At 43.7% G+C, this 13,790-nt stretch overlaps 1 protein-coding gene across 1 annotated transcript in view; it reads left to right on the forward strand.

Moving 5' to 3' along the window:
- Positions 1-13,790, forward strand: part of ANO6 (anoctamin 6) — a 164,563-nt gene that overhangs the window by 124,655 nt on the left and 26,118 nt on the right. The window contains exons 13-14 of the mRNA XM_081330946.1: positions 7,731-7,956; positions 9,025-9,194. Coding sequence (XP_081187072.1) covers positions 7,731-7,956; positions 9,025-9,194 — 396 coding nt within the window. The remainder of the gene's footprint in view (positions 1-7,730; positions 7,957-9,024; positions 9,195-13,790) is intronic.

The following is a 13,790-nucleotide window of genomic DNA, read 5'->3' on the forward strand; positions in this document are numbered from 1 at the left end:
TGGTCCGTCCGGACCTTGATTTGATGCCTCGCTCCCTCCAGATGATGCCTCCAGGCCTCGAACGCCACTTTGATGGCCAACAGCTCCTTCTCCCAGATTGTATAATTGCGCTCTGAAGGGTTCAGTTTTCGTGACTGGTACGCGCAAGGGAAGAGGGTACCGCTGGGCGTCGTTGCCTGGAGTAACACCGCCCCAATGGCAATGTCAGAGGCGTCCGCCTCCACGACAAACGGCCATTGCGGGTCAGGATGCTTCAAGATGGGCTCCTTCATGAAGGCTTCCTTCAAAGTCTGGAAAGCCCGTTGTTCTGGAGCGTTCCACTGGAACCGAGTCTTCTTCTGCAGGAGCCGGGTGAGGGGGGCTGTCAAGGCAGCAAACCCAGGGATGAAAGTTCGGTAATACTTGGCGAACCCAAGAAGTTGCTGAACATCCTTCACGCGACGCGGGGGTTGCCAACTCTGCAAAGACTCAACCTTACTCGGCTCCATGGCGATGCCCTCAGGAGAAATGCGGTGACTCAGGAAATCGATGGTCACCCAGTAGAACTGGCACTTATCCAACTTGGCAAACAGCCGATGTTCTCGGAGTCGCTGCAGGACCTGATGGAGATGCTGATGGTGCACCTCACATGACGGGGAGTAGATCAGGATGTTGTCCAAGTAGATCACGACAAACTGATCCAACAAATCCCGGAAAATGTCATTCATGAAATGCTGAAACACAGCGGGGGCGTTGGTCAGGCCAAATGGCATCACCGTGTACTCAAAATGTCCATAGCGAGTACCAAACGCCGTCTTCCACTCATCACCCGGCCGAACCCTGATGAGGTTGTAAGCTCCACGCAGGTCCAGTTTCGTGAAGATCTTAGCCTCCCGGAGTCAGTCCAAGAGTTCGGGGATGAGGGGCAGTGGGTAACGATTGCGCACCGTGATGGCGTTGAGTTTCCTATAATCGCAGCAAAGCCGCAATTTGCCCGACTTCTTTTTGACGAAGAGCACGGGTGCAGACACTGGCGAGGACGAGGGCTGGATGAAACCGCAAGCCAAATTCTTCTCCAGAAAGTCCCGCAATGCAGCCACCTCAGGGTCCAACATGGAGTACAAACGCCCCACTGGGAGAGGCGCATCAGGGACTAAATCAATGGGGCAGTCATAGGGCCTGTGCGGGGGTAATTGATCCGCCTCTGTCTCGCTGAACACATCAGCAAAGTTGGACAGTTCGGGAGGCAAGGAAACCCCTGGGGAACCCTCCACCTGGCCGGCACAGATATGGCGGGAGTGGTCCACGCATTGCAAGCTTGGGAAGGTGACCAGGTTCTGTGTCCAATAGATCTGTGGGTCATGCGCCCGGAGCCACGCCAGTCCCAAGACCACAGGGAAATGCAGATCTGAGGTGATATAGAACTGGATGGCCTCCACATGGGAACTGATGGCCATACATAATGGTTGCGTGGCGGCCGTAATTGACCCAGACAGGAGCACTCAACCATCGATAGTCTCCACTAACATGGGCGGATCCACCGGGCAATGGGGAACAGCCCATTTGGCCACAAATGCTGAGTCCATAAAATTTGTGGTGGCCCCAGAGTCAATTAAGGCATGGACTGGAATCCCCTCTGGCTTGGCAGGAAGGATCAGAGGTGCCTCCAATATCAGATACCGTGGAGGTCCACAGGCAGCATCGGAAAGACGTCGCTCAGTGTTGTTGTGGGACGCCCGATCTATCACACCGTCTAGATCGGGCTCGGGGCGTTTCCCGACAGAAAAGTAGGGGACTTTCTCGGGGCAGACTCGGTCACTGATGCCCGCTGTCGCTTCTTTGGGCAAAAAGCAGCCAAATGTCCAGGGTCCCCGCAGTAAAAACACAACCCCTCCAATCGTCGTCTGTTCATTTCAGTCACCGATAGATGACACCTGGCGGCACCCAGCTCCATTGTCTCCTCCCTTTGAACTGGGGGCTCACACACAACAGGGGCTGCAGGGGTCTGTGGGGTGGCACGGCGACTCCTCCGCTGCTGCAACCGAGCATCGATCCGCAGGCAGAGATGGATCAGTCCATTCAGGTCTGAGGGAATATCCACACGGGCCAGCTCATCCAACATCTCCTCCGACAATCCATCCTGGAAGGCATCCACGAGCGCAGCCTCATTCCAGGCGGAATCCTGGCTAAGCAGCCAAAAATCGCTGATATAGCCCTGTAGGGGGCGTTGACCCTGCCTCAGAGCTTTCAGGTGACGAGTAGCAGTCTGCGTCTTTATAGAGTTCTCATACATCAGACGCATATGATCACAAAACCCCACAAAGTTGTCCAACAATGGACTAGGTTGAGCCAGCAGAGGCGTGCCCCAACGAGCTGCATCACCCGAAAGAAGGCTTAACACAAACCCCACCTTATCCCGGTCAGTGGGGAAATCAGCTGCTCTCATGCTGATAAAGAGCTGGCATTGTCCCAGGAAAGCAGGAAACAGTTCTGGATTGCCAGTAAATTTATCCGGCATTGCAACTTGGCATTTTCTCCTGGGTGGGGGTGATGGTGGGGGTACAGCATGGACCTGAGCTTGCAGTTGAGCCACCTGAGCTGCCAGCAAAGTGAGTTGCTGGGTGAGCTGGGCATTCTCAGCACGTAGCTGCTCCATAATATTAGTAAGGGGTGGGAGGCTGAAGGCAAACTGTTCTGTACCAGCCTGCTACCAGCCCTGCAGAAAAGGCAGGGACAACCCCTTTTACAAGAAGGCAAGAGGCTGGAATTACGCCTGCCAAATTTATTGCTACAAAAACAAATAGAACAAGACACGAACCAAGAAACAGGAGCTTTTCAAGCGGTTGCCTTCAGCAAACCAGCCCTCCCACGCATTCCCCCTTAAATACAGTTCAGGGCGTGGCTTCTCTCTGCCTCCTTCCGAGGAGCCCCATTGCCTTCCTCTGTTTACTCCTGATTGACTGCCTCCTGCGTCGGGCGTCCTTGAACAGGGCCAGCTGTGGGTCATCTTCATCCATGCTGTCAGGCTCACACAGCTGGGTCTGCGTCGTGACTAGATGAGAGGGGCCTGGCTGAGGGCTCTCATCAAGCTGTCCAATCCCCTCAGCAAGCTCTTCAACACCCCCCTCCTCCTCCTCCTCTGAGTCGTCCGACCCAACTGCCGAACCCACAGGCTGACCCTGAATCACAACACCACCACAGTTGTAACATCTGCGAACTTGATTATCGCAGTGGATGGGTCAGTTGATACACAATCATAAGTGTATAAAGAGTACAGGTAGGGGCTAAGCACACAGCCGTGTGGTGTGCTGGTGCAAAGCTTCAGGGGGGTGGACAAAGCAGACCCGACCCTCACTGTTTGTAACCGATCCCTAAGAAAGTCCTGAATCCAATCGCAGATGGCGGGGGAGAATTTCAAGTCAGTCAGCTTCTCGATGAGAATGCTCGGCAAAATGGTGTTGAAAGCCGAGCTGTAGTCAAAAAAAAGCATCCTGACATCCAGGTTTCTCGAGATGACTTGCTACAGAGTGTAAAACAGTAGCTATGGCATCGTCTGTCGACCTATTTCCCCTGTAGGCAAATTGATGTTTATCAAAGTCCAGTGAGAGGCATGTCCTAAGATGTTGGCGAACCAATCTTTTGAAGCATTTCATGACTACAGACGTTAATGCAATAGGCACTCAACTGCAGTTTTCTTGGGGACTGGGACAATGGTAGCTGCTTTCAAGCACAATGGTACACATGCCGTTTGCAAGGAGATGCTAAAAATCCTTGTCAGGACCCCTGCTAATTGATCGGCACAATTCCTGACCACTATCCCCAGCACCCCATCTGGGCCTGCTGCTTTGCTGGGATTCACAGCCTTCAATACAGCTCTCACTTGGTGTTCACACAGGGTGAGTGGCTGAGAGTCAGAAGGCCGGCCAGCAAAGGCTACGGGGTCTGGTCTTTTAACCTTGTAGCGGGCGAAGAAGATATTCAGCTCCTCAGCCAACGAGGCATCGGTGTTTGCCATGCTCCTCATGCTGCCCTTATAGTTGGTTAAGTGCTGCAGTCCCTGCCATACTTGCCTCGGATCGTTGTTCGCTAAATGGTTCTCCACCTTTTGTTTGTATTGTTGTTTTGCCATCCTAATGCCTCTTCTGAGATTTGCCCTGGCCTCTCTGTCTCTGTCTCTGTCCCCTGCCTTAAAGGCAGAATCCCGGGCTCTCAGGAATGTTCGTATCTCTGCAGTCATCCAGGGTTTACAGTTCCCGTAAACTCTAATGCACTTATCCATTGTTACACTATCAGTGCATGTTCTAATATAAGAGAGTACAGCATCAGATAAAGTCAAGTCCAGCAGGAGTGGATTCAGCGTCTTGCTCTGCTTTGAAGCAGAGAAATCCTCCGATCCGGAGTGTTTCCAGGCTTCGGGGGAGCTCTCACCCTCCAAGCCCCAGAATAAACACTCTGGGGCTCTAGGGGAGCTCTACCCCTACCTGGAATCTCCCCTTCCCCTCTTCGCCCGAGGGGAAGGGTTTTCAGCCACAGAACAGCTGATTGTCGGCTGCTCCGTGGCTTTTACAGGATCAGAGGGCTGGTGGTCGATTTTGACCGTCCATGCTGCTGAAGCACCACCCGGAAGTCTGCAAGCATGTTTATTAACTCACAACAGAAGCAGCCCTAGAGGTGGTTGAATTTAATACAATTAGAGAAATAGATAAAAATGGAAGAAAAATTCGAGGTGAAAGATAGACAGTTAACAAAATTTGAAATATTATAAAAGAAAGTGAGGAAAATGAAGAATATATAGGTAAAGGAAGAATTGGCAAAATTTACAGAATATTAACTGAACTAGAAGATCACGCAAAAGGTTTAAAATTAATTGGGAAACAGATTTAGGAGAAATAAACGATTAAGATTGGAAAAATATTTGGAACAGAAGAGTATATAAGAATATGTCTGTTAGAGTTAAGGAAAATGGATATAAAGTGATATGGAGGTGGAACCTAACAACACATAAATTAAATCAAATAGATGTTAAATATACAAATATTTGATGGAGGTGCGAGAAAGAGATTGGAACATATAAACATATGTAGTGGGATTGTGATAGCGCACAAAAGATATGGGACATGGTGTTTAGGGAAATTAGAGAACTTTTGAAGATAAATTTAGCTATGTCACCGAAGATTGCATTACTGTTACTGGTGGAAAAACAAAATATAAATGAAGCAAAAAAGGAATTGATTGTAAATTTGATAATGGCTGCTAGATTAGTGATGGTTAAATATTGGAGATGGAATTGGGTTATTCAAAGAAATGAGTGGTATAATGAAGTATGGAATATGGCAATAAATGATATTAATAACAGAAATTAAATTTTAAAAAGGGATGATTAAAGTAAATAATTTTGAAATATGGTATGATTTTATAAAAACAATCTTGGTAGAAGGCAAAGGGAATAAACTTGCTCAAGAATATATGCTGTTTTGGAGGAGATAAGGGCACAATTGAAATATATTGTATATTGTTAGTTGTTATATGAGAAGAAATATAGGTAATAAAAATGGTCTCCATGGGGGTGGGTACACTGTAGTATTTGTGGCTTTTTTATATTGTTTTTTATTTAGACTTATATGTGTTATGTTTGTATTATTTGTCTTTGAATAAAATAAAAATTAAAAATTAAAAAAAAAAGATCACATGACTCTGGGACACTGCAACTGTCATAAATATGAGTCAGTTGCCAAGGGTTCAAATTTTATTCACGTGACCGTGGGGATGCCGCAATGGTCATAACTGGGTTTTTTCAGTGCCATTCTAACTAATTTCAGTGCCACTGTAACTTTAAATGGTCATTAAACAAACTGTTGTAGGTCGAGGACTACCTGTATATACATACATGCACACACATACATACACAAATACATATCACACATGTATATATATATACATACATGCCCATTCACATACCTGCACAGCTTGTCTCTTTTCCCCTTACCAGCAGTCTGGTACCTTTTTTCTTGGACCTCTGTTTCCTTTTGTTTTTGATTTCTTATTATTTTCTTTTCTTTTTCTTCTTATTTCTTATTCTTGTTTCTTTCTGCAATCTGCTATATTTCTTCATTGCTAAACTACCCATGATGACTGTTTCTGGGGTTTTGCCTCGTTTCTTCTGCTTGATTTCTTAATTTCAGATCCTCTCTTTCTTCCTCTTGGTACAGATTGTATATCAGCTTAATTTTTTAGAAACACAGTACAGCAATCTTTGCATTAGCTGATTTAGTCGTGTGTGTGTGTGTGTGTGTGTGTGTGAATGAACAGATGTTATGCTTTTGCACAATAGCTATTTGCTCTTCCAATTTGTTCTCAGGAAAAAAATGTACTTAGAAGTCTCTGTTTTAAATTTTAGTGTAGTGTTTTTTAAACATTTTAAAAACATATATATACATACATGCCCATTCACATACCTGCACAGCTTGTCTCTTTTCCCCTTACCAGCAGTCTGGTACCTTTTTTCTTGGACCTCTGTTTCCTTTTGTTTTTGATTTCTTATTATTTTCTTTTCTTTTTCTTCTTATTTCTTATTCTTGTTTCTTTCTGCAATCTGCTATATTTCTTCATTGCTAAACTACCCATGATGACTGTTTCTGGGGTTTTGCCTCGTTTCTTCTGCTTGATTTCTTAATTTCAGATCCTCTCTTTCTTCCTCTTGGTACAGATTGTATATCAGCTTAATTTTTTAGAAACACAGTACAGCAATCTTTGCATTAGCTGATTTAGTCGTGTGTGTGTGTGTGTGTGTGTGTGTGAATGAACAGATGTTATGCTTTTGCACAATAGCTATTTGCTCTTCCAATTTGTTCTCAGGAAAAAAATGTACTTAGAAGTCTCTGTTTTAAATTTTAGTGTAGTGTTTTTTAAACATTTTAAAACATTTTATTAAGCTTGTTATTGCTTGTAGTGAATGCAAAGTGAGTAATTTTAAAGATAAATCACATTCCTTTTTTCTCTATTTCCCTATTTATTTCTTGTTCAATTTGTGTGGTTCAGTATCAAAAAATGCTAAATTGTTCCCAAATAGATTTGAGAAATTGTCTTTTTCCAAGCACATTTAGGAAAGAATACCTTGTTCTGACAGTCAGTTTGGTGTAGTAGTTAAGGCATGAGGCTAGATAATGGGAAGTCATGAGTTCTAGTGCCACCTTAGGCACAAATCCAGATGGCTGACTTTGAGCCAGTCATACCCACTCAGTCCTAGGAAGCAGGCAAGGGCAAGCCACTTTCAAAAATTTTGCCAAGAAAAAACCAGAGAGATTTGTTTGGGCAGTTGCCAGGAATCACTAACTTGAAGACCCACAGAGTATCTTGTTATGCATGAATAGCTTTTTTTGCCTGTTCATCTCCATTAGTTTTTAATCTTACCCATATTTCTGCTTCAGTTAAAAGTTAAGAGAATGTAAGTTGAGCACGAAACATATTGTGGAATACCAAAGAAAAAACATTGAAATGTGTGTGGGGGGGAAATCTTACTTGAACAATGAAAAAATTAGAAAAAAGTTTTGAAAAATTAGAAAAAAAGAGTAACGGCATAATAGCATAATAGAATTGTAAAGGACCTTGGAGGTTTTCTATATAATTTCTCCTAGAATTTATTTGGGAGTCTCTTATGAAACTAAGAAAAATGGATATGCTTATGAAGGAAGTTGTTATGTCTAGGAAAGTATGTCTAAGTTAAGAATGTATCTTTTGCCTTTTTCTTTTAGATTCTGCTCATTCTTGCATCTGTTGTTGGTATAATTGTTTACAGACTTTCTGTTTTCCTGGTGTTTTCTGCAACGCTGCCAAGGCACATCAATGGAACAGACACAATACAAAAGTACTTGACTCCACAATTAGCAACTTCAGTATCTGCTTCAGTGCTCAACTTCATCATTATTATGATTCTGAACATTATTTATGAGAAAGTAGCAATCATGATTACTGACTTTGGTAAGGTTATAACATTCTATACAATATCCAGAGTAAAATGTATTAAGTAATACCAGTAACCTGTCAAAAGCTTCAACTTTAAAAAGTAAATTCCTTAAAGCAACAACAATATTTTTCAGGCAGATGAAGAAATCTAAAAAAAAAAGTTGAGTTGCTTTTATGAATATCTAAGTATGCTGTCTTCATCTTTGTGCCTGGTCTAAAACTCTTCTTTGGAATCAATTTTTGAAAGGTGCACAGTTAGCAATTGCAATATCATTTAGACTTATATATCATTTCATAGTGCTTTATAGCACTCCCTAAGTGGTTCACAGAGTCAGCATATTGCCCCCAACAATCTGGGTCCTCATTTTACTAATCTCAGAAGGGTTAGGGTTAGGGTTAGGGAAGGAGGAGTCACCCTTGAGCTAGTTAGGATCAAACATTGCCTGTGGGCAGAGCTAACTTGCAATACTGCATTCTAACCACTGCGCCACCATGGCTCTTAATAGAATGCCTATCCTAAACGATGCTAGCGAGAACACACATGTATAACTTTTACCAGTTGATCACATGGTAAAAGAAGAAAAGATAATAACATCGTAATAATTAAATATTAAAAAGGTAAAGGTAAAGGTTCCCCCGCACATGCATGCTACTTGTTTCCAATTCTAGGGACCGGTGCTAATATCCGTTTCAAAGCCGAAGAGCCAGCGCTTGTCTGAGGACGTCTCCGTGGTCATGTGGCCGGCATGACTAGATGCCAAAGGCGCACGGAACACTGTTACCTTCCCACCGTAGTGGTCCCTATTTTTCTACTTGCATTTTTACGTGCTTTCGAACTGCTAGGTTGGCAGAAGCTGGGGCGAGTAACAGGCGCTCACTCTGTTACGCGGCACTTGGGATTCGACCCGCCAAACTGCCGACCTTCTGATCGACAAGCTCAGCATCCTAACCCACTGACTCACCGCGTCCCTCAATTACATATTGGAATAGCCCAAATAATGTATTTAGGCTATAACACAATATATTTGGCACAAAATTGTTCTTGGATTAACAATTTCTCTCTCCTTTGCTTGTAAACTGCAGAAATACCAAGGACGCAGACTGATTATGAAAATAGCCTAACTACGAAGATGTTTTTATTTCAATTTGTCAACTATTATTCTTCGTGTTTCTACATTGCATTCTTTAAGGGTAAATTTATAGGTTTTCCTGGTGATCCAGTTTATTGGATGGGAAAATACAGAAATGAGGAGGTATGAATGAAGATTCCATGTGTTTTTGTTTTTTTCATAACTAGAAACTTTAACAACTAGAGAATGACTCAGAGTCAGCCTCCTCAGGGTTCCATCGGCCAGGTAATACCGGCTGGCGACTCCCAGGGGGAGAGCCTTCTCTGTGGGCGCGCCAACCCTCTGGAATGAACTGCCTCCAGAGCTGCGGATGGCCCCTGACCTTCGATCCTTCCACTGTGACCTGAAGACATGGTTGTTCCAACAAGCGGGCCTGGACTGACCATGGTTTTTAATTTGGTTTTTATTGTGTAAATTGTCCCGTATTTCTTATATTCATTGTTTAATTCTTTAATTTTTGTATTTTATGTCTCTTAATTTTTATTGTTGTGAGCCACCCTGAGTCCTTAGGGAGAAGGGCGGAATATAAATTTAATAAATACTAATCCTAATGATATTATTTGCAGATAAAGTGTCCCAGTTTGGGCATAGGCAAAATGAGAAACTCAACAATTTTAGATTTGCTTACAAATATGAAGACTAGGGTTTTCCCCCAAAAAATAAGTGTCTGTGAATTGATCTAACAATCCCTCATAAAAATAGAAAAAGCTACTGAAAACAAAGTAATGGGTAGGAAGTACAAATGGCCGCAGATATTCTACTGAAAAGCTATGAGACATTATTTATTTTTATTTATTTATTTTATTGGATTTATATACCACCCTTCTCCCGAAGGACTCGGGGCGGTGTACAGGGCAATTAAAACACAATATACAAAGTTAAAAATAAATTAAATTAAATTAGCCCCAACAAATAAATCACATTCTAAAAATTTAAAATTTCAATCCCTCAGTCCAGGCCGGCAAGCTCAAATAACCAAGTTTTCAGGTCGCGGCGAAAGGAGCAAAGGTCGGGAGCCATCCGGAGCTCAACAGGGAGCTGGTTCCAGAGGGCAGGCGCACCCACAGAGAATGCTCTCCCCCTGGGGGCTGCCAGTCGGCATTCCCTGGCTGACGGCACCCTGAGGAGGCCCTCTCTGTGGGAGCGCACAGGACGATGGGAAGTTAACGCCAGCAGAAGGTGCTCCCATAAATAATCTGGACCTATGCCATTTAGGGCTTTATAGGTCATCACCAGCACCTTGAATCTCACCCTGTTCACCGCCCTGGGTCCTTCGGGAGAAGGGCGGTATACAAATTTAATAAAATACAAAAATACAAATACAAATACCCAGAGGGCAACTGGAAGCTAATGCAGCTCGCGGAGCAGAGGTGTTATATGGGAGTATTGGGAGACCCCCATCACCACTCACGTGGCTGTATTAGTCGTATGATTAACCATCACTTGGAAACAACTGATTGCCTGGTGGATTGAACTCTTTTATATCAGCTTCTCTCTCTTTCTATGTCTATCCACTATTCCTTACCCTTGCTTTATTTTTATCTTGGTTATTCTCTCTTCCTTCTATATATTGATTGAGGGGAGTAATCTCTGAGTTCAGGTGGACTTGGCAACTGTAGGTGAATACGATGGGAGGGTTAGGCATTGCACAGAATAATTTAACAGAATTGGAAGGGACCTTGAAAGTCTTCCAGTTCAATCCCCAGCTCAAGCAGGAAACCCTATACCATTTCAGACAAATTGTCAGGACCCACCTCAATCCACATCTTAGGAAATAAGAACTCTTGGATGCAAGTTTAGTCCAAAAGGAAAATGTTTACTAGGAAGGAATCGATTGTGGGAATACAAGACGGAATCTGAGAAAAGTTACATTTCAATCCTATATAAACCATTCCCATTCCAGTCCCTCCCCTCATCCATTTGGTCAGGCTGTCGTCAGTTGCTAGGTGTCAGGTCCTTCCATGGGAAAGGGAACTCTCCTTGGTTTTATGGTTATTGCTTCCCTTTTTCAGTTGTAAATGAAGACACAAACCAGATCTGTCTGTCCCCCTCCCTTCCCCCGTTAAAACATCCCCTGTTGTTTGAAAATTGCTTTAGTAACCATCCTCTCCCCCCCCCTCGGAGAGATGGCAGAATCCCCAGTAATAGCACGTTGTTCTACCTATACAATTATGAAATGTGATATAAATGGATTCTGACATTCGGCTCTCCTTTCAGAAAAAAGATGAGTCCATCTGTGGGGAAAGAAAACATATAAATGTTAGCCTGGTTTGTTTGGATATTCTGTATGAAACCTCTTAAGCAACTTAGGTGCTTTAACATGGAGTTTGTTAACCCACTCGTTTTCTGAGGAGGGGAGGTGTTTCCATGCCACTAAATATTGTATCGTTCCATGGTGTTTTCTGGAATCTAAGATTTCTTTCACTTCAAAATGTTGTTCTCCTTCCACCATGATGGGGGGTGGTGGTGGTGGGATTTTTTCTCGTAGTGGAGATTGTTGTTCTCTCTTTAATAGACTGCAGTGGAAGGTTGGGTGTATTCGTCTAAGATTTTTGGGTAGTTCTAATTCAACTGTTACTGGGTTTATGATTCTTTTAATTGGAAAGGGTCCAATATATTTTGGTCCTAGTTTTTTACAGGGTTGGAGTGATTTCAGGTATTTTGTGGATAAATATACCATCTCTCCTACCCTAAATGGTGTGGGATCGGTTCTTTTTTTGTCTGCCTGTGTCTTGTATGCTTTTCTGGCATCTTCCAACGCTTTCCTAACGATTGGCCATGTATTTTGTAATTGAGCAATCCATTCCTTCAGATCAGGGATAACCGGTTCTTTTGGGGTTAGTTCTGGTATTGGGTTGAAACTCTGGCCTGTAGCTACTTGAAAAGGAGTGTAACCTGTGCTTGAGTGGACTGCATTATTATATGCTACTTCTGCAAAAGGCAGTAGGTCCGCCCAGTCGGACTGCTGAAAATTAATATAGCATCTCAGATATTGTTCAAGTATATTATTAAGTCTTTCAGAAGCTCCGTCTGTCTGAGGATGGTGACTAGATGACAGTCCTTGGGTGGTTCCTAAGAGGGATAAAAATTCTTTCCAAAATGCCGATGTAAATTGCACCCCTCTGTCAGATATGATGCGTTGTGGTACCCCGTGCAATCTGTAAATATGCTGTACAAAAAGTTTTGCTAATGCTTTTGCAGTCGGGATTTTTTGGCAAGGTATGAAATGTACTTGCTTAGAGAACAGATCTGTGACAGTCCAGACTACGGTGTTTCCATTACTTTCTGGCAGTTCTACGATAAAATCCATGGCTATTTCTTTCCATGGGGCTGAGGGGTTTGCCACCGGTTGTAACAGGCCTGGCGGTTTCCCTTGCAGTCTTTTGGCCATCGCGCAAATTTGACAGCTACCCACATAGCTTTCTATGTCCTTTTTCATAGATGGCCACCAAAATTGCCTTTTAGTTAAGTGTAAGGTTTTTACAAAGCCAAAGTGTCCTGCTGATTTTGTATCATGGCACAGTTGCATGAAATTGATTCTCTGTGTGGCAGGTATATATAGCTTCTCCCCCACCCACGGCAGTCCATCTTTAATTGTGCACACATGTTTATTTTTCTGGAACCATTCATCACTTTCCAAAGATTTCCTGAATTCTATTCCAGTTTGGCTATCTACCTTCGGCTTCATTTTTTCTTGTGCCCTGGTGGTGACTGGTGCTGCCAGTTGTTGTTCCGGTACAAGTGGTTTAAAGTCAGTAACTCTTGTGCTGTTATATTGGGGCATGCGGGATAATGCATCTGCCAGGAAGTTCTTTCCCCCCGGTAAGTGTTTGAGAGTGAAATTGAATCGGTGAAAATGTTGGGACCAGCGGGCTTGCTTAGGAGTGAGCTTCCTGGGCGTTTTTAGTGCTTCCAAATTTTTGTGGTCTGTCCAGACCTGGAAAGGTATTTTATTTCCTTCTAAAAATTGGCGCCATGTTAGTAATGCCCACCTCAACGAGAATGCCTCTTTTTCCCATATTGGCCAGCGTTGTTCTGTTTCTGTGAGTTTTCTGGATGTGTATGCGCATGGTTGCAATGTTCCCCCATCATTTTCTTGTAATAGTACGGCTCCTACCGCTACATCACTCGCATCTGCCTGTATTACAAAAGGTTTGTCGGGATCTGGGTGTTTTAGGACAGGTTCAGCAGAAAAAAGTCTCTTTAGCCTCTCAAATGCTGCTTGACATTCCATTGACCATTTCAGAGGCTGGCTGGGTTTCACGGGTGACCCCCCCTTCGTTTTCAACAAATTTGTGAGGGGCATGGCTATTTGACCAAATGCGGGGATGAATTGGCGGTAGAAGTTTGCAAACCCCAGGAAACTTTGCAATTGCTTCCGTGTGCGGGGGGGTGCCCACTCTAGTACTGCCCTGACCTTCTCAGGGTCCATTTCGATGCCCTCTGGAGATATGCGATATCCCAGGTAGTCGATTTTTTCCTGATGGAATTCACACTTCGATAATTTAGCATATAAGTGGGCAGCTCGCAACTTCTTCAGGACTGCTCTGACTAGTTTGATATGTTCCTCTTTGGTTTCTGTGAAGATAAGGATGTCATCGAGGTAAACCAGGACCCCCTTATATAGGTGCTCTCTCAGCACGTCATTAATTAATTGCATAAAGACTGCGGGGGCCCCTTGCAGTCCGAATGGCAATACTTTGAATTGATAGCACCCCA

The sequence above is a fragment of the Vipera berus genome, assembly GCF_964194415.1.
Source record: "Vipera berus genome assembly, chromosome: 6".
NCBI lineage: Eukaryota > Metazoa > Chordata > Lepidosauria > Squamata > Viperidae > Vipera > Vipera berus.